The following is a 24498-nucleotide window of genomic DNA, read 5'->3' as shown; positions in this document are numbered from 1 at the left end:
TCCCGAGAAATATACAGTGAAAGATTATATTTCTAATACTAAACTAGAAAAAGGTAATTGGCAAGAGCTATGAAGATCTGCTCTCTCAAGAACGGATCAGCGGAGGGCTCGGTGTTAGGGGGAACTGTAGTTATCACAACTGGGAAGATTAAGTCGGTGTTAAAGGCCTTCTTCACGCGCACTTTAAACTAGACAGAAGTACAAATCAAAAAGTCTTAAATTGGTGTCAGAGAACCTATAAATGTATCAGGCGTACCTGAGTAGGATAGTTACATTCAAAGGAGAGGGATCAAGTGTATTTCAAGCGAGAAGTCAACTGCAGAACAGTTTAGAACATGAGTTTTTTTTCTTTTTTAATATTTCATTTTATTAAATTATTAACTGCAATTTTATTTAGTATTTTAAATACTAGTGTGTAAAATTCATGATTTCTTAAACATTGTAATGCGTAGATGAAAATGTCCCATTGATATCTGCGCAATATAAGTTAATAAATTGTGCATTGTTTTTTCTTTACAGCATTGAGCGGCAGAGCTAAGAGGGGCTTGAGACAAAAACAGAGGGAGAAACTATCTACCCTTCCAACTTTCCCGCGGCTCTGCTACTTAAAGTTTCAAAGCACACACAAAAATGCTAGAGGCAAAGGTTACTGGTGGCTGCGCCAACTCATCGAAAAAGGAAAATTCGACGCGCAAAGGAAAAATTTCTGCAATACTCTGGCTATGAACTATACCTTCACATCTTTATCTTGTGAACTATGCGCTTACCTTAATTGCGTACGAAATGTCAATGCATCCGAATCCCTTCGTCGTTGGTTGACGTACAGGTGGTATGACGAAAGAATCAAACTCGACATTGGTTTGATCTCCAGGTGCTAGTTCTTGTTCTTCCTTGAGGACGTAAAGCTTCTCTGTTACTGTACGTGTCGTAGCTAGGCAAAACGGCAAACAAAAAAACTTAACGACGTCCCTTCAAGAATGAAGCTACCACACAAATGTCAAACCACCATAGTAATTTTGCAGAGAAATCAACAGACTTTCTACGAGGGTTTACGAACTTAAGACAATTTTTGTTTCCTTAGAGTAACTAGGAAGGTACATTTTGAGGTTGTCTGTCCAATAGAGAAACTTCAGTCCCAGTATTGATCAGAATGTAATTTCTCCTTATAATACCTTACACTTTCAAGCAGACAAGTGATGAGAAGTTGAAAAAATAATTAATTTGACACTAAATTCTCAGAACTGATATTGAACAAGACCAAGAGAAAATAATAGGGCCTTATTTTCTCAAGATGAGATATATGGCTGACAGTGTGGCGAATCAGCAATGAGATGTTGGGAGTAAAACGATTTTGAAAATATTTTCACAAGCGTGATACAAAGCACGGCATAGACCCGGTGAGTCCAGATAAGGGAGTGGAAACATTTCTTCCCACCCCACTTTATTTTTTTTTAAAGTTGTATTCCTTAACCCTTAATCTCTGGGGAACTAACCTCACTAAGCACTTCTCCATACCCTTCTCTATTTATTCCTTGTCGAACCGACGAAGAGAATTTGTTGAACAATCGAGAGCTCCTTTCGTGGCGATAATTTCCTTTATTCCCGTGACCTTGATTATTGAATTAGCAGCGATACTGTGAGGAGAAATTAGATCCTTGTCATTTCTAGTGGTTAAAGGGTTAATCCTTACCTTCAGGTGCTTTGTATAGCACTCTCTGTACAAGTTGCGCTTCAAAACCGATAACTGTTTTGCTGCTCTCGTTATTTACTAGTCCAGATATCTTGACGTCCTGACCAGGGCAATAAGCTACACCTCCTATGCGGGCTTTGGTGTGCAGCTGGTCTGAAGGGCAACATGGCCAACCCAACATACGATCTTTTTGTTTCAATCTTAGTTCCTGACGATCGACAACGAATGATCAGAGAGTAACCAAAAGTGAGCAATCGGCTACATGATTGCAGATGGGCTTGCAATTGGTGATTTTCTTTTCTCTTTGAGAAATCACTTTTGATTTTAAACATTCCTACTTAAAAAAACAACCAGCATACGCCATACACCTTTGCGGTTTTTGCACATCTCTTTTGGACCAGGATAAAGGCGAATGTTACCAAAACATCAGCCGACAAAGAATGAGCCAGCAGTGTTTACTTCTTCAGCCCCCTTTTCTGTTTGAAAATGGGGGAGAACTTATTGTATAGTTATACATCGTGTTCAGGACTATAAAAATTTTAAGGGATTGTAATTTTTTCGGGATTCTTTTTAATGTGAAAAGATAAGTTGTGGTAGTTCCCACTCGAGCCATATTTAGAAGAGTTCTTACTTGGGCACGGAATACATTTCGAGCCAGTACTTACGAGGAATTGTGATTTCCTAATCTGTACGCGCTCAACAATTACCAGGGGTGTGCAGGTATTGAGATCAATTCTCCACGGTCGGTCCACCACGGCATCTAACCAATATCGTACACTGCCGTAGGCACCTTCAAACGATGTTGGTAATGGGGATACCGGAAGCGGGAATTGAAAAGGGAAATTGTAGTTTCCGGGGTGAAGCTTGACGTCACTTCCGGATTGAAAAGGTGCTAAAAAATCAATAAAAATTAATAAGACGTCACCTCGTAGTGACATGAATAAGATTAATTAAAGGTAATATTAATAAGTTTGGTTCATTTAAGGGTATGTAAAACTTTGCCGATAGGTTGGTGTAGGAAGTGTAACACGCTTTTATTTCTCCAGAGTAGCTAGCTGTTTTTCTTCCTTTCTTTCCGACATTTGATCGACCAAGCGCCGATACCGGGTCCAGAAAGATAATTCAATTTCATCTAGCGCCTGAAGCATGTGCCTTCTTAGTAGACAGAGCTATCGAATAGCTACAACCTTGTCAAAATGGTGGGAAAACTGAGCTAATCATGAATTCTGTTTCTTTCCAGCTCGATGCGACCAAAGTTTTTTTTTTTTTTTCTGGTAATGTTACAAAATGAAAAAAAGAAAACGAAGATGCTGAAACATATTTTTCATGATTTTTCGGGTTTCAACGTGTCTCCATTGTCATTCTTCAGGGACACCCAACGAGGGTATAGTTCAAAACCACTTAACATAGCATTGTTGAACGTATTTTAGTATTCAAACGGTAAATATAGGCATATTTTTATCCCCTAAAAACTTTTCGTCTGTTCGGATTTCCTAGCTGAAAGTCTAGTGATCCGAAAATTATAGGGATAAAAACTTACCTTCTCGAAAATTTCAGCCAGGAAAAGGCTACCGAAAATTCTAGGTGGCCTTTTTTAGGGTCAAAATCCGTTAAAAATGGATAATTATACCATTTTGTCGATGTTCGAAAATCCTAGGAGAGGCAGGCGAGCAAGAAATTTTACAACAAATGCTCCGAAAACTCTAAATCTCAAATCGTCTTCCGAACAGATATTTTCCCGAAAATTGCCTTTGGGTGCCCCTGATTCTTCATCTGCCTGCTACTTATCCATATAAAACAAATGTCAGATTCACTTCACTTCAACAGCAACAAAAGAATAACTGGAGCGAATCAAAACAGTCGACTCGGTACTTAAAACAACGCAAATTTAATTCTTAAAACCACTGAATGAAGGATTTACAAAGTACTTTACTTATATTATCTCCATCTTCTTCCTCCACTAGCTGCTGTTTCTCTTCTGGGATAACTTTAAAAATCGTTGCTTTTTAACTTGAGGCTTTGTGTTTGTGTTGTTGTGTTCATTCACGAAAAAGAAAACTGGCAGTGTTTTTCCCCCCTTCTGTCACACTACTTTCTACCATGCTTTGATCACATGCTGTAAGGGACTTGTCAGAAATTAGCAGGGGGGGAGGGGGGGGGGGTGGAAACAGAGGGTGGGTCACAACTTTTTGAGACTCAGAAAAGGGAGGGGTCATGAAAAATGGGTCGTTAAAAGGGGGAGGGTCATGCAAATGTATGCCCTTGATCATGTAGAGGCTCACCCACAGAAGAAAAAGGAAGTTCTATATTTGGTAAAAAAAAAAGGGAAAAAAAAGAACAACGAAACATTATGGATAGAAACTGTGAAGTACTATACGCTCTTCTCACATATGGTAATATGCCCGTCTAACCTCGTTTACGGGTAAAAATTCTTTTGAAATTCAAATACGAAAACGTCGTCTGATTAGCATTTCAAAGGATTTTTTACTCAAAAACGAGGTTAGACGGGCATATTACCATACGTCAGAAGAGCGTATTGCAAGAATTTAACAAACATCCACTTTTCATTTATAACAATGCTATAGAGTCTTATTGAAATTATGAATAATGTTGTTATTAATGTTATTAGAGTTTTGGCTATCCTTTTCATCACTGTCTTCACCATCACCATCAATGCTGCTGTGAGCATCTTGATCATCATTATTTATGTCATCAGCTTTGATTCATCATCATCATGATTTCCATTTAAGTTAAAGCGTAGATATTGCTTGATAATGTCCTGTGATTCATTGCTGAACAATCCCTTCTATTCCCTTATATTGGACATATGGCCTTTGTGTTTTGAGGAGCCCACTTATTCCTTCATAATGAAGAGATAATGAGCCAATAGGCTCTGTAACATCATGCGACTCTTGATGAGATGCGATGGTTTCAATAACTCTTTTGCAGTCAGCTTCCATTCTTTTTGCCCTAGCTTTCTTTGCTTTCCTTTTATTTTTTTTTTGTTTCCTTTTTTTCTTGTTGGCTTGGAATACTGCACCTTAAAGAGCCTGGAACATTTTTCTTTCAATTCTGTAAGGTGGGGAGGGTCATGATATTTTAGGCCAAGCTCAAGGGGAGGGTTAGCAAATTTCACTCCCATTGCAGGGATGGGTCACCTCATTTCCGAACCCAAATTTAAAATTCCCACCCCCCTTCCCCACGTGCTAATTTCTGACAAGTCCCTAATGTAGCCCGAGCGGGGTACATTGCTTAATGTATCACGATCGCGATACATTTGATTTTAGTCAAGGCCATGTGACCAAGAAGTCAACCAATGGCAGTCCCTGTTTAGTTGAGTGAAAGTCTAGGAATATAACAAGACGAACTGAACTACGTAATAGCAGTGGAGATAGCCTGCGTAGCAGGCGTCGAAAGGGGTAGGGATAGGGAAAAAGGGAGGGGGGTAGGGGAGAGAGGGGAAGGGACGCCTGCTGTAAGAACCCCCTTTTATTCATTTCTGCGGATGCTGGCGTCCGCAAATTCCTGATTGGCTGAGCCGTAATGAGTAATTTATTGGCGTGTATCCTGGCGTGTATTAGTGTGAGAGACAAACATGACGAAGGCATCAAGAAAATGTGTTCTACCACAGGCGGCCCAAGCTCATTACATGAACGCGGACGTGACTCTTGCTTGCGGGCGGTGTTGTATTACAAACGGTTATTTACAAAGGTTTGTATGGGATGTAAACGGTTTTTCTTAGAAGAGTTAAAAAATGTAATTTTTTTAAATAACATCAACTTACCTTATTGCTTTGTTGTATTCTTTGTTGTTTGCTCGCGTCTCAGGCCGTTTTGAAGCGTTTTCGGCGAGTTAGCGCTATTTTGGTGTTCCACTGCACCAGTGCCTTGTCCTTCTTTTAGCACCCGTTTTATGGGTGTTTCTGTAAACGGTTTTCTCTCTATACCTTTATAGAGTGGTTTTCGTTTGAGTGTCGTAAAACCAAAACCAAAGTAATTACTCTGGCCAATCACATAGGACACAGACAATACATTGAACCAATCAAAACTCGAAGTAATTACATGTGGCTGACGCAAAGCGCGGGAAAATGCATGCGAGCGCGTCACAATTGGCTTTGGTTTTACTTCTGATTGGATGAAAAGGTGGCGCGAATCTTTTAAGCCAATCGCATCGTGTAGAAAGTGCAAAACCAATTACTTTTCGACACTCAAATGAAAACCGCTCTATAGAGAGAAAACCGTAAGAACAGTTTTAAACAATAAAAATTAAGAAAATGGACCTAGAAGATTTTTTGCTCGAGAATGTCCAACTAGCTGTTTTCATGTCATTCTATAATCCTGTAATTTTTTAACATTGTACATATACACATAACTCTATATTTTTGTGACTAATAGTATGTATATATTAGTTTTTTTTTGTTACGGTGTCCCCAATTAGCAACACCATGCTAAAGTAACACGACACTTGAATAAAGTTTGTTATTATTATTATTATTATTATTATTGTTATTATTATTATTATTATTAAACGAGATCATTCGTTTTAACGAGCTATCTAATTTTTTAGCGCAAAATCTCAACGATTTACCACTATGTTTTACCCGGGTTACGTTCAATGTATGATCAAAAGAAAGAATGTAATTTTTGCTTATCGCACAAGCACACTTCTTGAAAATATACGGAGTAAAATATTCCTCGAGTGCGAGACAGGCTAGAGGATATTATTTCGTCTGCACAAGTGATGCCTACTTGTTCTGTTTTCTCAATAATTTTTACTTTTTTTCAGACACAATTTCTTTTATGAGCTCTACAGCACAAATATAAAGGCTAGAAGAGTACATTTATCCGAGAAACGGATAGGTCACCTTGCTTGCTGAGTAGATAACAACCGTTTCTTGGGTCTTTGACAGCAAGTCACCTTGTTGCGTAATATTTGAGTGCGCGCTGTTATGCGCAGAACAGGATGCGCAGTGCAGCTTTTGTTTTTGGTGGCTAAAAAGGAAAAGAATTTCCCGAACACCTTGGTGAATCACTCAAGCCACAGCAAATAATGTCAACAAACTCAGCGATATTTACACAAGATCCTACTTATTAATTAGCCGGCTCTTGCAAGAAAATAATAGGACTAACTAAAATGCAATGTCAGTAGAGTTTACATTGTTTAGTTGTTATTGTCTCTATATCGATTTAGGATATGCTGTATCTATATAATTTCCTCTAAGCCCTGTCCAAACGTCCATCAGAAAATGTAAATCTTGAAGATATCTTCATCGAAAATGGACATTTTTGAGAACGCTATACAGAATGAAAACGTCGTTTTCCTCATCTCGTGAATCGGAAAAAACGAAAATTGTCCAAAACGTTATAAACGTGCCTGCTCCTGACACAGACTTTAACCGGCGTAGTATTTCATTGAAACATAGTTAGTTAATATTGCTGACTACGTGAGGGAAACACTATACTTTGTCAGGTTGCCTGTCAAAGTTTTCCTGGAAAATCTTACAATCAATAGAATTTTATTCACGTAGTCAGCAACAGCGACACTAAAGAGACACGTTTCCCACCGTGTTTTTCAATGAAATATTTTGCGGTTTAATCAGGGGCACCCAACGACAATTTTCGGAAGAATATCTGTTCGGAAGACGATTTGAGATCTAGAATTTTCGGAACATTTGTTGTAAAATTTCTTGCTTGCCTGCCTCTCCTAGGATTTACGAACATCTAAAAAATGGTATAATTGCCTATTTTTAACGGAGTTTTACCCTAAAAAGGTCATCTAGAATTTTCGGGAGCCTTTTTTCTGACTGAAATTTTCGAAAAGGTAAGTTTTGATCCCTATAATTTTCGGATTACTAGACTTTCAGCTAGGAAATCCGAACAGATGAAAATTTTTAGGGGATAAAAATATGCCTATATCTACCGTTTAAATACTAAAATACATTTAACAATGCTATGTTTAAGTGGTTTTGAGCTATATTCTCGTTGGGTGCCCTTATTTAATGTCCGTGTCACGAGCCTGCACGTGAATTTCCTCTGTTTTTTGGCGCTTTGGGACATTTTCGATTTCGTCCGCTTCAAGATCAGAGTTCAGGGAAACGGCGTTTCCACTCTGGAAAGCGTTTACCGAAATATAAAGTAATAACAGCACATCAGTACATGCAGCATATTCAAAATAAAGAAATAGTAACAATCAACATGTATTTACAGATTAGAGTACATATGAGTCAAGGATAAGTTAAGGACCAATAAGACATCTTCTAACTTTGACTGCAAGACAATCGGTTTTTTTCTCAAAATCAGCAAAGATAGCGATAAAGCGTGGCGTAGAAGTCTTACGCGCGTGAAGCGGGCAGGCCTCACACGCCCTACGGGTGTGTGAGGCGAGAGGAAAAAATCCGTCTTTCCCCAGTCTCGTTTTCCGTTGTCAGCCTAGTTCCAGACCTTTTGTTTGACTGCTTGCGAGTATTTGAATACGCAAAATACGGACAGTTTTGCAGTCTACTTCTAACTATTTACGATTTAAGCTATATTATCTGTGCTCAGTATGAAGTTTGCCTCTTCTCAATCGAAGAATATTTTTGTAAAAGATACCCTATGAATAAAGGAGAAAACGGTATATCGGGACTTTAGAATTGAAAAAAAAAAACTTTCTTAAGTCTATATATCGGCGATATGCAGAAAAAGAAGTACGCCTCCTTTGTTTTAACGATCAGTCAGATTAAATTTTGAAATTAGATATAATACTCTTTCCCTTAATCAGCAGATGCAAAATTAAAAATAAATTCTGAAAAGATTTCCTTTCCAGAGGGGGACATGCATGGGGGTTTACGGTATTGAGCTTTTTTTCAAGCGGTATTTTCGATTTTAATGTGCGGTATTGCGGTATCATCTATCATTACAAGCCGCAGGCTCGATTTTCGGGGGATTGCGACGTTCAACGTCGCAATCTTCGCATATTTCTGGAGGGCGAGGCGCCAAGTCTATTGTCTTGAACCAAGGGTTATATTACATCAAGAGACCCTGAGCCTATCTTAAAGCTGTCAACAATGTTCGTTTTATTGAGCAATCTTTCATCTTCGACACTTAATCCAGTTTATCTTAAGTGGACACCCAACCTAGTTGCTATTCACGTGCACTGTCGAAAGCATAATATCAAATAGACTTCAAGAATTCTGCATTGGAGCTTCACTCTTCGTCTTTAATTTTAGCCCACCCACTCAATAAACAATAAATAAGAACAATATTACCGAAAAATAATTACAACTGTGAACTTGATGAATAAACAATGCCGCAAAACAACAACTCAATTATCTCTCAGGGAGATCACCCGCCAAAGGGGATACCCGCGAGGTTTGTTCGGTTTCAACATAGACGGAGGAAATTTTTACATCGCTAGTATAAATCTGGCCTAATTGTCACATTTGATCGAAGAGAGATATTTACGCAAAAAAAAACTATCACAGTTCACAAATGATTTAGACATTATCTTAATATTTTACCTTAAACTGTCGAAATTAAAGTATTGCCGCCCGCGGACAAAACTAGCTTTTTTCCGGTTTCCGGTGTACATCAAACCCAGGCATCACGCTGAATATTATCCAGACTGAGAGCCGTAGGTCAGAAAAAAAATCACAATTACTAAATTTCGCTTTTGAAACCAACACCACTTGTCGTAAGATTGGGCACATCGCATAAGAGCTAAAGACTTAAGAGGGAGAGAAAATAAAAATCTACTGAATTATATACACTAACAAAAACAAAATATGAACAAAAACAACAACTCTGTAACGACTAGCTAAAACACGATCGATTCAAGCTGTGACTTACTTTATACTTTATCACAGCTTCTTAAGAATGGGCGCACTGCCTGTAAGCCATTAGGAAGAGGAGAGAAAAATCTACCGAATTATACAAACTAAAGCAATGTAAAAAAGCTGCATTTACTAGCTAAAACACGATCGATTTTAGCTATGTGCTATTCACTTTAAGAAAATCTCCCCTCACCTCTTAAACTTGGGCGCGCCGCCTGTAAGCGAAAAGGGAGAGGAGAGATGATCTACTGATTTACCAAACTAACACAGCGTATAAAAACGGCTATTCGCTAGGTAGTAAAACATGATCGACTCAAACTACGAATGTTTCAATTTAAAAAAATCTCTCTTCACCTCTTAAACTTGGGCGCGCCGCCTGGAAGCCAAGAGGGAGAGGAGAGAGTAACCAAACTAACACAGCGTAAGAAAACTGCAATTGGCTAGGTAGTAAAACATGGTCTATTCAGGCTACGAGTTTTTTACCGTTGAAAAAAATCTCTCTTCACCTCTTAAACTTGGGCGCGCCGCCTGTAAGCTAAGAGGGAGAGGAGAGAAAAATTTACTGAATTATCTAGACTAACACAGCGCATGAAACTGCAATTGGCTAGTTAGCTAAAACATGACGATTCAATTCACGAGTTTTTTACCTTAAAAAATCTCTCTTCACCTCTTAAACTTGGGCGTGCCGCCTGTAAGCTAAGAGGGAGAGGAGAGAAAAATATACTGAATTATCCAAACTAACATAGCTCATGAAAACTGCAATTGGCTAGATAGTAAAACATGATCGATTCAAGCTGCGAGTTTTTTACCCTTGAAAAAAATCTCTCTTCACCTCTTAAACTTGGGCGTGCCGCCTGTAAGCCAAGAGGGAGAGGAGAGAATAATCCACTGAATTATCCAAACTAACATAGCGCATGAAAACTGCAATTGGCTAGGTAGTAAAACATCATCGATTCAAGCTACGAGTTTTTCTACCCTTGAAAAAAAATCTCTCTTCACCTCTTAAACTTGGGCGCGCCGCCTGTAAGCTTAGAGCCTGGAGAGGAGAGAATAACCTACTGAATTATCCAAACTAACGACGCATGAAAACTGCAATTGGCTAGCTAGCTAAAACATGACGATTCAATCCACGAGTTTTTTACCCTTGAAAAAAATCTCTCTTCACCTCTTAAACTTGGGCGTGCCGCCTGTAAGCCAAGAGGGAGAGGAGAGAATAATCCACTGAATTATCCAAACTAACATAGCGCATGAAAACTGCAATTGGCTAGGTAGTAAAACATCATCGATTCAAGCTACGAGTTTTTCTACCCTTGAAAAAAATCTCTCTTCACCTCTTAAACTTGGGCGCGCCGCCTGTAAGCTAAGAGGGAGAGGAGAGAATAACCTACTGAATTATCCGAACTAACACAGCGTATAAAAACTGCAATAGGTTAGCTAGTAAAACATGATCGACTCAAGATACGAGTGTTTTAATTTAAATAAATCTCTCTTCACCTCTTAAACTTGGGCGTGCCGCCTGGAAGCCAAGAGGGAGAGGAGAGAGTAACCAAACTAACACAGCGTAAGAAAACTGCAATTGGCTAGGTAGTAAAACATGGTCTATTCAGGCTACGAGTTTTTTACCGTTGAAAAAAATCTCTCTTCACCTCTTAAACTTGGGCGCGCCGCCTGTAAGCTAAGAGGGAGAGGAGAGAAAAATTTACCGAATTATCTAAACTAACACAGCCCATGAAAACTGCAATTGGCTAGCTAGCTAAAACATGACGATTCAATCTACGAGTTTTTTACCTTAAAAAATCTCTCTTCACCTCTTAAACTTGGGCGTGCCGCCTGTAAGCTAAGAGGGAGAGGAGAGAAAAATATACTGAATTATCCAAACTAACATAGCTCATGAAAACTGCAATTGGCTAGATAGTAAAACATGATCGATTCAAGCTACGAGTTTTTTACCCTTGAAAAAAATCTCTCTTCACCTCTTAAACTTGGGCGCGCCGCCTGTAAGCTAAGAGGGAGAGGAGAGAATAACCTACTGAATTATCCGAACTAACACAGGATATGAAAATTGCAATTGGCTAGCTCAAACACGATCGATTTAAGGATCCGAGTTCTTTTTACTTAAAAAATCTCTCTTCACAAAATGCGTTCCTATAATCCATTCCTCGAAATTTGGATCTGTAAATCACTTTCGGTGAAAATTTAACATCGTGCAGAAAATACTAAACGAGCTGGGCCCAGCGTGACATAAATTGAAGGAAACCATCACATTCACGGGACAAAAGAATATCGCCTTTAGCTATTCAGATCCAGGAGGCACTTTGGAGAAGACTAAACAACCTAAAACTCTTATTTAGCCGCAAAGGAAGAGATTTACGTTTCAAAAGAGGTCGAAGAAAGTGCTCTTGCATCGGAGGACAAATCATGCCGACCAGAAACAATAACCGCAGAAAATCAACATGCGTGTCATGACCTCTCAGTATGAAACAAGCGGCAAAATTCACATTTACTCATTCAAAGAGTAGAACCCAGAATTTAATATACCTACCAGAGAAAACAATTTTTGGAACAAGCAGCATTTTGGCACGAGGTAAAAGTCGTGTGTTGCCTACCAGCCCCCTTTTTACACTCTGTTAGATGGTTCGAGCATTTTGGCGGGATCACGGCTCTTTTGGCGCGTGTTGTAAATGCCCTTTGAATTATAATATTTGTGCGTGATCGAGGATATACACAATACCAAAGACAAGTAGATATTTTCCTCAGTTTTCCTCAGTGTCGTCAAACCGGCTTCACCGATGTGCTCGAACTCCGCATGCGACAGCCATAACAAGCTGCTCCTCTACCTTTTAAATAATAAAGGTCTCTCTTACCTTATATCGGCGAACACAGTTTCTGTCCTTCGGACATAATGCGAAATAACATCCAGAACTCTTCACGTTGAACTTTTGAAACCATTTCGGCGACAATATGTAACTTACCAGGTAACGTACCAAATAATTATTACTTTGGAGGGTTCGAATTCGACCTTCATTGAGCGCTAGATTTTGCCTTTCGCTTAAGAAACGAAAAAAATATTTCTTTTTGTTCCAAGACTTGCACCAAGACCCTTTTTTAACACCAACCAAGAATTCAAGTATTTTCATTAAGTGATTTTGACGAGAACCATAGCTGAGTTAAAATATCTCGCTCCGATGGTATAAATTCGGCGCGCAGAAGACAAGCTCTGATATTTGACGCAAATTGGTGTCCTGTCCTAAAATGAATTTATTGACAGATGAACTGACAGAAAGCGATTAATGCGCACACCTGAGGTGCGCAAGGAAATGTGTCAAGACTAACGTCTTGTAGTTACTTGAGTCCAGTTTGTGGGTATCTCCATGGAAATTAAGGATCCCTGGTGCGTGCACGAAAATCGACCTTGCGGCTCGTAATGCCTACGGTATGCGGTTTTTCTCCCACTTGGTTAACGGTATTCGGTAAAGAAGATCCTTCACAGTACTGCGGTACCATTTATTTGCGCTCTCCTGTCTAATAAAGGTCAATAAAATGTGCAGCACGAACCACAGTAAGCTAAACAAGTTAATTAAAGTTAATATTCCTAAGACTTTAGATTTGAGGGTAAATGATGATTACACAATCTATGACGAAATTGGACGGGAATCCAATGGCCGGGATTTTCGATCGTAGTACCGATCAAGGGGCGCGATCCATTCAACCAAAATTCCGACCGGTCCGACCGGGAAAAGTGGTCCACCACAAAAGGTGGACCAGTTTTTTCGAAACTTTTCCGGTTGGACCGAACCGATCCATTGAGTTTTAGACCAAACTTTCCGGAAATTTTGGTTGAATGGATCTCGCCCAAGGCCTTCTCACGTTTTCTCGCAATGCATGAGGTTGTTCTGGTGCATACATGGTTGAGGTAAACAAACACGCGAGATGGATACAGCTTTAAGTAAACGTGACCGATCATAACTGTGGTATCGGTATTTGGTCGATTTTTGACTCAGTATTTCGGTATTTGCCAATATTTCTTACGATATTGCGGTATTGGATACCCTCCAACGTCCCCCTTTTTCCAGGAATATCTAAGCCTGCTTCAGCAGTAGAACATTCCACAGCGCTGAAACCAAGTTCATCTTCCCTTATTTGTTGTGATATCTTCTGGACACATCACTCCTCAGATGATATAAAAGGAGCAGTTGTTTTCACTGTTTTATACAGTTCCATTTTGGGATATCAGTGCGGACCACAGAGCTAGAGAGAGACCCTCAGTCCAGAAAAAACTTTACCGAGATGGTAAGAGAATTTAACTTCACGTGAATTTGCCCATTTAAACGGTTTCATTACGAAGAAGATCCTGTCTTGTATGGTTTTTGAAAAATGATATCTGTTATTTTGGCTGTCGAAAGCTTCGTATGTAGCAACAACCTGTAGCAGCAAATGACATTTCTTTTTAATGCCAAGGCTTTCACGCCATGAAGGTAACCTAAGGAATTGGGATTTAGGCTTTGCGCACACTGTGCAATACGGTAACACTTTCTTTAATTTCGTTCCTTCAAATTCTATCAATTAACCAGGGGCACCCAACGAGAATATAGTTCAAAACCACTTAAACATAGCATTGTGAAAAGTATTTTAGTATTTAAACGGTAGATAAAGGCATATTTTTATCCCCTAAAAATTTTTCATCGGTTCGGATTTCCTAGCTGAAAGTCTAGTGATCCGAAAATTATAGGTATCAAAACTCGCCTTTTCGAAAATTTCAGCCAGAAAAAAGGCTCTCGAAAATTCTAGATGACCTTTTTAGGGTAAAACTCCGTTAAAAATAGGCAATTATACCATTTTTTATATGTTCGAAAATCCTAGGGGAGGCAGGCAAGCAAGAAATTTTACAACAAATGTTCCGAAAATTCTAGATCTCAAATCGTCTTCCGAACAGATATTTTTCCGAAAATTGTCGTTGGGTGCCCCTTATTAACACTATCCCTTATCGTCTACACTTCAGTGAAGTCAGGTTAGAATTCTAATTTTTCTATCTCGTAAGGTTTTAAAATCAATAGCGACTGGTCTATACAGGGATAAAGGAAAGCATACATGTTCTTAGCCGGCGCTCGTTAATAAAATTGATAAAGAAACTTGTGAATATGTCAAAGGTCGAATTCAAACACAAACTTGCACAGAAAGACCAATAGTCCAGCTGTTATCGACCAAAAATATAGCGAATTGTTCACTTTTATGATAAAAGCATGAAACTTTGCCAGATTACAGCCAACCCTAAGACTAACATTTCTGGATATGGAGCCAAGCCAAATTCAACGCTGGACACGAGTTCTGCGCAGGCCCTAAAATAGCCTACATGAAAACGAGGCTGTTAGAGGAAATGTTTCAAAAATACCGGTTTTTAAGTGTTTTGGTAAATAAAACTTGTAGATTTCGTGGAAGAAGACATTTGTTTTGCTGTCATGTTATCTTTGGTGTCACGTGACCCTTTCCTCCAAATATGGCGAAGCCGTTGTTGGGTGTCCTGTGCTGGAGTGGTCTTCTGTGCATTGGGCGTTTTAAGGGGTGAGAATGGGCACCGATTCACACCATTTTAAATGATAACACTCTTGCAACTATTTTCCAATTATCAAGGGTTGGATTTGTTTTGATACAAATGTCAATTACCACATGAAAACAAGGCAAGAATCTTTTTAACTGTTTGAAGAGCCTCCAGTTAGCACTGCGTGCGGTCATTTGGGGGTGGATTCAGATAACATTGCATAAAAGCTTGCACTGATCAGAAATTGTGATTGTATGGCACTCTGGCTTTTGTTTTCCATCTAAATGTAGAGCGCCGCTCAAAAACAAGACAAAAATCCTTTTGATGATCTTAAAAGCTAGCTCCAGTTTCTAGCCTCCACGTTCGGATACTGCATTAAGCTATGATATTCAAATAAACGAATGAATCAGTTACAAGGTGCTGAATCCAGGAGATGGCCCGGCCCAAATAGCTCTCCCACCTTAACTTTGAAGAAATGCCAATTTGATCCTTTCAAGTTGAAATTAATATTACCGGTTGTTGCTTACATTAAATGCGTGAGATAGAACAGTCTTTGAGCTAAAAATAAACAGGTCATGCAGTAGCAAGCGATCGTGCCTCCCCATATCGCTATTATGTCTAAAAAATAGATGATAGGATAGTCTTGTAGAGACCATTTTTGAAATACGCATTTTATAGCTCCCAAATTGATATTCCTTTAAATTTTATATTAACACATGAAAATATAAACAAGATGATCAAACTGAATGTAATGAAAAAGGCCATGTTTCTCCCCGTTAAGGGCAAGAAATTGAGCCTTTCAAACTCAGCTCCCTGACAGAACGTCGAGCGCTTTCACAAAAAAAGCAAAGTTGTTGCTACGTATGCCGTCAAGGCAGAGTATATTTAGAGTGCATGCTTATCCCTTATAATTGAACAACAACTGAGCTACTTGAAATAGATGAAGGAATTAGCTTAACTTTACTCATATTTCTAACGGTAATCTTTAATAATAATAATTATCAATATTGCTATTTTCATCAGCGCCTAAAAATAAAAATATTAAAAAAAAAAAACAGAAAACCTTAAGACTGCATAAAGTATACATGCAAAAAGTGCATGAACCTACCAACAAGAGTGAAAACAATTTTGTCAACACTAAACTATAAAAATTACCTAGACTACTTAAATCGTAAAAAAACTTCATCATGATAAAACCTACTAAAAACGAGATTAAAAAGCACATAAAATCACAGCTTTCTGAAATAAAAATGTCTTGAGTGTCTTTTTAAAGATGCTACTGAGGGGCTACCCCTAATCGCGTAGGGCAATGAATTCCACAGTTGAGGAGCAGTAGCAGCAAAAGATGCGGTGCTTGAAAACTTTCTCAAACAAATTACAATTTAGACAGACAAGCTATAGGCAACTACAGATGGTTAATTCACACCACTCGAATGAAAGAGAATTTTCGAATAATTGGCACAAAATTACTATGATTTGAGCATTTCAAGCCATTGCACTAGCCGTGATGCAACCTGACTAAGGCGGTACACTTTAGGTCCAAAGAGCGCTCGTTACCTTATAATTAGGGTAAGTTTAAATTCAGTTATCGACTTCTCGGTTAATGTTTTTCAATTTAGGAAAGTGTACCTCATATGAAAGGTTCATAACCAATTATATTGGAAGAACTACAATATTTTAAAACGTTACAGAAATGAAATCCATGGTCGTGTACTCATCTAAGCCTAGAAAAATGTTATCTTTTTCTACCACAAAAGTTGATAATGTCAACGTTTTATGCATCGATCCAGCCACAGACAAGTTGACCTTTTACGCGACAGAAAGTTCCAAATCAAAGGAAAATAGCGAAACATCCAACCAATAGAGCCGGTTTCTATCGCTAACTTTACACCCACAAGTGAGTGTTCTATCTTTAAAAGACCAGTTAATCAGAAACCAATAAAAATGGAAACTGCTGAAAAAATTAAAATGCTAAGGATTTGCAGTGGGTAGGAAGAGATTCGTATGGGGTTTTGTGACTTGGGCGGCTTTATTATCCCACTCAACCCTAAGATCATCGTTCTCAAACCAGCCGTATATACAGCATGTTAATCTTTTCCACGAGCCCAACTTATTCTGTAGACAGGCTGCTTGGAGTATTTGGCGCCATGTGTAATGACAAAGATTAGCTTTAGCTCATATTCCGCGAGCTTCATATTGTTCAAAATGCTCAGCAGGCAGTTTACTGGTACCAGATGAACAGCAGCTCAGTAACAGAACTGAGTTGTAAAAGAAGGGTGTGGCTCATTCATTGCTTATATAACCGCAAGTCACCTTATTAAAAATGATGGTAGGTGCACCAAGTAACGAATCTGTGTATCCATTTATGTGCAGAACAAAACAGAAACACCCTTCTAAAATCGGTGAAGAATAATAATCGAAACAGTGAAATCTTTCCATGAATGAGAAGATGGGAATTCAAGTGGTGAAATGAGATTTTACTAGTGTTGTAGATCCCTAATCCTAAGAAAATTTATTCCGCATACTTTAAAACTGTGCTGCACACATCCCACCAAACATGAGCTAACGTTCTTGCATCTCGTTTGCATAAACTGAAACCGGCTGACAACTACTTCGTGGTCCAGACATTTTATACTAGTTTGAGTGATCATCAACGGTTAAATTAGATCCCATTCTACCAATGAGGCGATGCTAGTTATCCATGTATAGTATGAACGCCGAAGAAGATGATGTCAGTGTCAGGTGGGCGTTGAGTCCAGATCTAAGCTTGCATTGGTATTGAGATCCCTGACATCATTTGCCAACTGAATGAATGTAATCGAAAAATTTGTGGGATATGTTTGTTGAAAGAGAAAACAGTCTTTAGCCTTGTTCACGGGAGCAATTTGAATGCAAGCGTAATTAAGGACAAGCACGGTGAGATAAACAAGCCCATTTGATTATCCTAGATCCCATCATGTCGGACAGACATTTTTTACCTTGCGTTTGCGTTAGCCTGCGTGCAAGCTCTCTCGATTAACACCCCTCCCTCTTGCGTCTCCTTTTGAGTGCAGTTTGCACGTGACGTTTCACGATAGCCCCAAATAGACAGCTAGAACGTCGGCTGCACTTGTTTTTTCCTGGTTGACAAGCGTTAAGTGCAAACAAAAGCGTTTGGGGAAAGAGTTAGTTCAATTGCGTTTGTTCATCTAGCCCTCATTATCTTCAATAAAACGAGGCAAGAAATGAAAAAGAAGATAAAGTGACCCTCATAGTGTTTCCTCAACTCGAGTAGTGCTCATGCAACATACCTGTCGAGCAGTGTATGAATGGAATATGTATAGGGAACAACACTTCTGTGGCAAACAAGTCTAAAGGTTTTAATTTTGACTAAGGGGTATATCGTGGCAGCTTGTGGCTATGAACTCGTTTAATGAAAGAAAAACTGCTTCTTTGAGACGGTGTCGATTCACCATTGGCAAAAACTGGTGTACAACCTACTCTTTAGATACAATGACATCTACAACTATCTTGTGGATACAACTATCAGAAAGTGGGGCTCTTGAATTCCTTAAATATGGCATATTTAAGGAAAAAGTCTGTCATGTGACATTCGATTGTCGTCTGTGGAGAAAAAAACTCTGCAAAAACGCCGTGCGATCACAATTTTTGATCAATTCAGGCTTTTGGGCAATGCTCTATGAATCCAACACAAGATGACGCAAGCAGGGCTAACCGGAGGCTTTTCAAACCGCTGAAAAGATTTTTGCCTCGTTTTCATGTAATGATTTGCATTTGTGTGGTAAAAAACAGCCCTAGATAATTGAAAAATAGTTGCAAGAGTGTTATCATTTGAACTTGCCTGAAAAGGTGCCCCTTCTCACACCTTTAAAAGCACAAATGCACAGAAGACAGCTTCAGCACAGGACACCCAACAATAGCCTCGCCATATTTGGAAGGAGGGGTCACGTGACACCAAAGAAAGCATGACAGCAAAACAAATGTCGTCTTCCACAATATCTACGACTTTCATTTACAGAAACACTCAAAAATGGTATTTTAGAAGGATTTCCACTAACAGCCTCGTTTCCATGTAGGCCATTTTAGGGCCTGCGCAGTATTCGTGTCCAGTGTTGAATTTGGCTTGGCTCCATATCCAGAAATGTTAGTCTTAGGGTTGGTTGTAATCTAGCAAAGTTTCATGCTTTTATCATAAAAGTGAACAATTTTGGTCGATAACAGCTGGACTACAAGAAGGAAAACACGAAAGGAACTTACGGTTATAATTCAACTGTACTAAATCGCTTTAATTTTTTCACCAGAAAATGTTGTTCTTATCTTGTCTGGCGCTGCTGGCTGTCATCGTTCAGTCCACCTCCTTTCTTGTGCAGAAAAAGGTAAGACTAGTATGAGAAATCGTTACTTCCTAGTTGTGTTAATAATGCTACGCTTTGACACTTTTGTAAAGTAAGCTATTATTAGTGGGTTGAAATCTTCATCTTCCGTTTTGAAATATCAATTAGTCAATCATTTTAACAATAAATGTATAAAGAGCTTCGTTACTCACCCGTTTTCAGATTTTCCCTTCTTGGTGTTGATTTTTAAAATTGCCCCAACTATTACAACCAGCCGCCGGATTTGCGGGTTAAAGTTTAACTGCACTAAATACCGCCCTTTCAACTAAATAATGTTTCATTTTTTCATGACAATTTATAAAATTTATATAACTTACTCACCACTCTTTACAGGATTCCGTGACAAAATACTCACTGAAGTTGTCGAGCGGCACTGGGGAAGAATATGACGAAAAAATCGAAATTGACGCTGAAAAGGAAACAGAAACGTTTCACGTACCAAAGACTTCGCCTGATGAAGAAGCAGGAGATATAGTCTACGACTTTAAAAAGGTAATAGAGTTTTATTTTCACTCTTGGAGGAAAGCGCCGTGCACATAAGCGATCGGGATTAGCGTCCTTGGGAGTTTGTAACCTGTTTCGGATAATTATCAATTATGAACCGAAATTACATGATTCAAAGTGGTCTTAAAATTCAGCTTTGCAATATAATTGCCTTTGACGTTCGTGCCATCTCCGTCTTTTTTTTAAGACTTTCATACTTAAGATTAAAAAACAAACAAACGAACACCAAAAATAAACAAACAAGCGAAGAAAAAATACAAAGCAAAACCAAACTAAAACAAGCCAAAACGCAAACGATTTGTAAAAGAAGAAGACTGAGAGTTAGCAGCCCCATTGAAGCGACGTTTCTAATCATTTCCAAATAAATGCTATCTGAATAGGGTAATTAATGCATAAAAGCCTAGCAGATTTACTTAATGACCCTTCTATAGGGGTCAGGCTAAAGTTCTGCGTGAGATATATTTTTTAAACAAAAGTTTTAACTAGTTTATTGAACACGATAAGTCATGCATCTTAAATTAAATCTCAACAGATCAGTAAAGTTTACTGAAGCGCCAATATAAATCAGAATTTAAAACCTTTGAACAGTGTGAACCCTTGCCGAAACTATTCACCAAAAATATTTCTTTTTTTTTCTTTTTTGATCAACAAACGATATGGCACTTTAACGTAAAAACGTCACTTTGCTAGCAGAATTTCTTTAAAATGTTTTTGACGAGACTGTGATTTCCACGCACAGCCAACGCTAACCGCCTCAGAGGCTTGGAATTAGTCCATTGACTCAACAAAACGGCCAAAATACTCCATTCACTAAAATGACGTGAAAGTTCGCGTGACAGTGAGAATGTGACCTCCAAGGGGTGCTGGTTGTCGATATAGATTTAATCATTCTACTTAATTCCATTTTTCCTGCAGAAAATGACAATGATACGCTTGCCAGCAGCAAAGGCTTGCTATTTGACCCATTCAACTGATGACGCTCTCAAGCCCGCCGACTTAATGAAAGCTTTAGCATTGGTAAGTGCCATATACAGTTAAATCATCTTTGTGATTCAAGCCAATTGGATAATCAGGAAGTTTACGGGATAAAATGCTAGCTCACAAAAACCATTAGTTTTCCACCGCGGCTGCCCTGGTGTCTGGATTTCTATCGCTTTAATGTTTGTCTTTCTTTTATGGTTAGGTACCTCCTAAAACAGATGGAGGGTTGCCAAAGGCTCGAACTGACATAAACCTAACAGTTGTAGGAACTCTTGAAGACCGATCAGAGCTAAGTGATGAAATGGCACGTTTGTGTGCCAAGCTGCCAGTCTACGCAGTGATGAAAGGAGACGTAAATCCCATTGACTTTAGCAAAACAAGACAAACACCTAACCCGGGAAAATGCTCTGAAAGCACGTAAGTGAGAGTGAATAAAGCTGAATAAGAAGTTTTGGCCTCTGTTACGACTCAGTTTACAGTGTTTGCTCAGTCAAATGAGAACAAGGTGTATGCCCGTAAAAAATGCTTTATAAGTCGGCTTTACGATAGTCTGTAAAACCTAAATCATTTCGAATCCATTTTAGTTTGAGAGGTTTCAAAACTGACGGCAGCCACACGCTGTTAGATCCTGATCTTCGGCTCTTAATATACACTTATTGTACTGTGCCTTTTTTCTTTTCTTAGGTAAGAAACGACAGCTCCTGAGACGTATTTGTAACAGGGTGTGTGATTGGGCATCTAACCGAATTTGCAATTGGGTGCCAGATAGTTGGGGAAGGACCAAACAGGTGTGTCACTTCATCCGGCGACCGGTGTGCAAAATTACTTGCGCGTGGGCAACCTCGTTCCGAGGGTGAGGTTGGCTGGTATGTTGGGTAAACTCTTCTGAGTTTACTATTTTTGCCTTCAGCCAAGTGATAATTAATTCAGAAATTGTTATTGATCACTCAATGTAATACGTTTCTTGGATTGTAGAGAAAATAAATAATGTTAAAATAATATACTTATAGGCTTGAATACCTGGATATCTTCCTTGGTGGAGTTTCTTTTTTTTTTTCTTTTTTTATATTATTATTAATGTTTAGTTTTAGTTTCGTATTATTGTTTTGATAAGCCGTGATGATGCACTTCTTAAGAAGGAAGCTATGTGAAAACTAAGAATTTAAATGGCGGAATATGTAGTGGCCGCGGAAATATATTTTGTACACGGTTTGTAAGCCAATTAGGTAAACTTTCATATGAATGTACTAAAGTAAATTACAGAGGGAATAAACACACTTGGTTCAGAGTACAATACGGTGTCTGTCATTTCTTTGGCGGTTATACACTTTTTTCATAAATGGCGGGTCTAATAGTTCTTCTTTTAGGTGCATGTAAATGAGCCTTCCTAGCCTGGTCATCATGCGTAATAATAAAAGGATTTTCACTCAAAAACGAGGCTTGGAAGGTTTTTTGCGTTTACACAAAGGAATAATAATTGTGCCCGCCATGAGCCGAGGCGATGAAAGAATCTATGGAGTAAGACGTTCCGTGTTTTGCCCAGTACTGGAGAAAGCACTTTCTGGAAAATGGACAATCTGAAATTTCTATTGCAAATAAGATTTTCTCGCTATATCGATTTATCTCGCCTTTCGGTTTTATTTAACGTACGCGTTTTCTTTCCTTTTCTATCATCGTTTCCATTTCAGTTCACGTAAACGTTCCCGTTACGTTTCCTTATGCATGTATTCCCGCTTGCGTCTCTACTTCAGTTCACGTATGCTTTCCGTTTGCGTTTTACTTCCATTTTGTGTTACCTACCTGCGTTTCCATTTTAGGTCACGTACACGTTCCCTCTGAGTTTGAGTTACGTTGTGTGGTCTATCTGCGTTCCCATATACGTTCCATTTGCGTTCCGTTTCGGTGTTTCCCTTTTGTGTTCCATTTTTCCGTTCTTTTTCTTTATTCGTTACACAGTGTGCACTATCAATCCGTTCAGATTCACGTTATCACTGTTCGCGTGTTTTTTCTTTCTGAGTTTTTCTTTTTTTACCATTTTTAAAATAGTCCTTTTCAAGGCGCATTTAATTTTACCCTTTTCGCGCAATTCGATGCAATTTCTGTCGCGCTGAAGTTGCATCTCCAAAAAAAAACGACGTTTGAAGATATTTTAAAATGTTGTCAAAGTCACTCAAATCAGGAGCTGAAATAAATTAAGAAGAGTTCGATGCTGGAATGGGGACGCGTTGGAAATTTCTTTACTGGTTTATCTTAGCTTTTGACTCGAAATTTGAAGTGTCTTTTATTTACAGTGATTCCAAAAATGGTTAAATTGCGTATTGATTCAAAAAAGAATACTGTTGTAGGAAGGAGCCATCTTAGATTATTTTCCAAGAGATTAACCTCTATTACTTTTAGGTTGGAGCTAAAAAATAAAATAAAATTTTGTTTTTGTGGTAGAGCTATCTGCCGGATAATTTCCAAGAAGTTAAACTTTCCTTTTGGGTCAAAACTTGAAATTTCCTCTTTGTTTTTTCGTCGCCGAAATGGATGTTTGGAATCGTGATATAGAATACTCAAAAATTTCGAGGATTTAGAATTTGGGTTGGAATTGACCACTCCAGAAATACCATAACATACCATAATACTCTTTGCTTGTCACCCCAAAATTTTGCATAAGCATTGTTTTCAGTTTCTCTTGGGGCCATTTTAACTCCCAAGAGAAACTGAAGACAATGCTTATGCAAAATTTTGGGGTGACAAACAAAGAACATTATGGTATGTTATGGTATTTCTGGAGTGGTCAATTGTGATCGTTTTTAAGACTCACAAAAGCACCAAGTGATTTTTTTCATCCGCTTAACACAAGAAAATCATGCATCACCTTATCCAATTCGGCAACCATGAAAAATTAAAATCGATATTAAATTATTTGGTTTAAAAAGGATTGTTCTTAGAACACCATTTTTCAGTGTTTTTAAGCTAAAAAAAGGTTAAAGAAGGCCGAGAGACCCTACCCCGATCATTTTCTCGTTTGACTGTGGTTCAGCTTTTGGGCGGCTGCATCCCTGAAAGAAACACCAAAAAACCGCCTGGGGGAGAATTTTATTTTTGTTTGGGTTCGCCAATATCGCCATGTAAAAAAAAACACAACACAACAAAACAATAAATTCCCGCCAGTTTTGGTCGCATGCGTTGCGTTACGCTTCTCTGATCACGTGGCTACCTAACTCGTCTCTGATTGGCCAAATGTCGAACCGCATTGAAGAAATCAATGCGGGGCCATCCTTGTTAACGAGCGAACTGATCATCGACCGAGCTGGGCATCGTCAGTAGACTAGGTAAGCTGAATTTCTCTTATTTACACTCTCAATATTAACGTCTTAGTTATGAAAACAATCTATGTGCCATTGCGCTTTGTAATTACCTTAAAACTGGGAGTACAGTTAAGACTTTTTCGTTTCAAGGAACGAGAAATAGTTGACGAAGTTGCGGTTACTTGCTCAATGATTTGTTAAGCTCATGTCTTTAAATTAACAAAACTTTGCGTAAAACCTATCCTTAAATGTGTTCTGTTTTCATGACTTTATAAGTTATTTTCTTA

At 38.6% G+C, this 24498-nt stretch overlaps 3 protein-coding genes across 3 annotated transcripts in view; 1 reads left to right on the top strand and 2 right to left on the bottom strand.

The window, feature by feature from the left end:
• The window catches only part of LOC140924628 (uncharacterized), a 302908-nt gene that overhangs the window by 56546 nt on the left and 221864 nt on the right, over nucleotides 1-24498 (bottom strand). The gene's annotated exons all lie outside the window — the stretch shown is intronic.
• Nucleotides 39-4650, bottom strand: LOC140924921 (arrestin domain-containing protein 3-like). The gene is made up of 5 exons (XM_073374906.1): nucleotides 4545-4650; nucleotides 2356-2582; nucleotides 1691-1898; nucleotides 768-931; nucleotides 39-188 (listed from the first exon to the last, which is right to left on the bottom strand). The coding sequence occupies exons 1-5, from the start codon at nucleotides 4648-4650 to the stop codon at nucleotides 39-41; spliced, it is 855 nt and encodes a 284-aa protein (XP_073231007.1).
• LOC140924673 (uncharacterized) lies at nucleotides 19325-21737 on the top strand. The gene is made up of 5 exons (XM_073374705.1): nucleotides 19325-19412; nucleotides 19764-19922; nucleotides 20850-20951; nucleotides 21118-21332; nucleotides 21600-21737. The coding sequence occupies exons 1-5, from the start codon at nucleotides 19341-19343 to the stop codon at nucleotides 21601-21603; spliced, it is 552 nt and encodes a 183-aa protein (XP_073230806.1). The 5' UTR covers nucleotides 19325-19340; the 3' UTR covers nucleotides 21604-21737.

This window comes from Porites lutea, chromosome 14 (genome assembly GCF_958299795.1).
Source record: "Porites lutea chromosome 14, jaPorLute2.1, whole genome shotgun sequence".
NCBI classification, from domain to species: domain Eukaryota; kingdom Metazoa; phylum Cnidaria; class Anthozoa; order Scleractinia; family Poritidae; genus Porites; species Porites lutea.
Note: the sequence above shows the minus strand (reverse complement) of the source record. Positions and strands in the feature narration are given on the sequence as shown.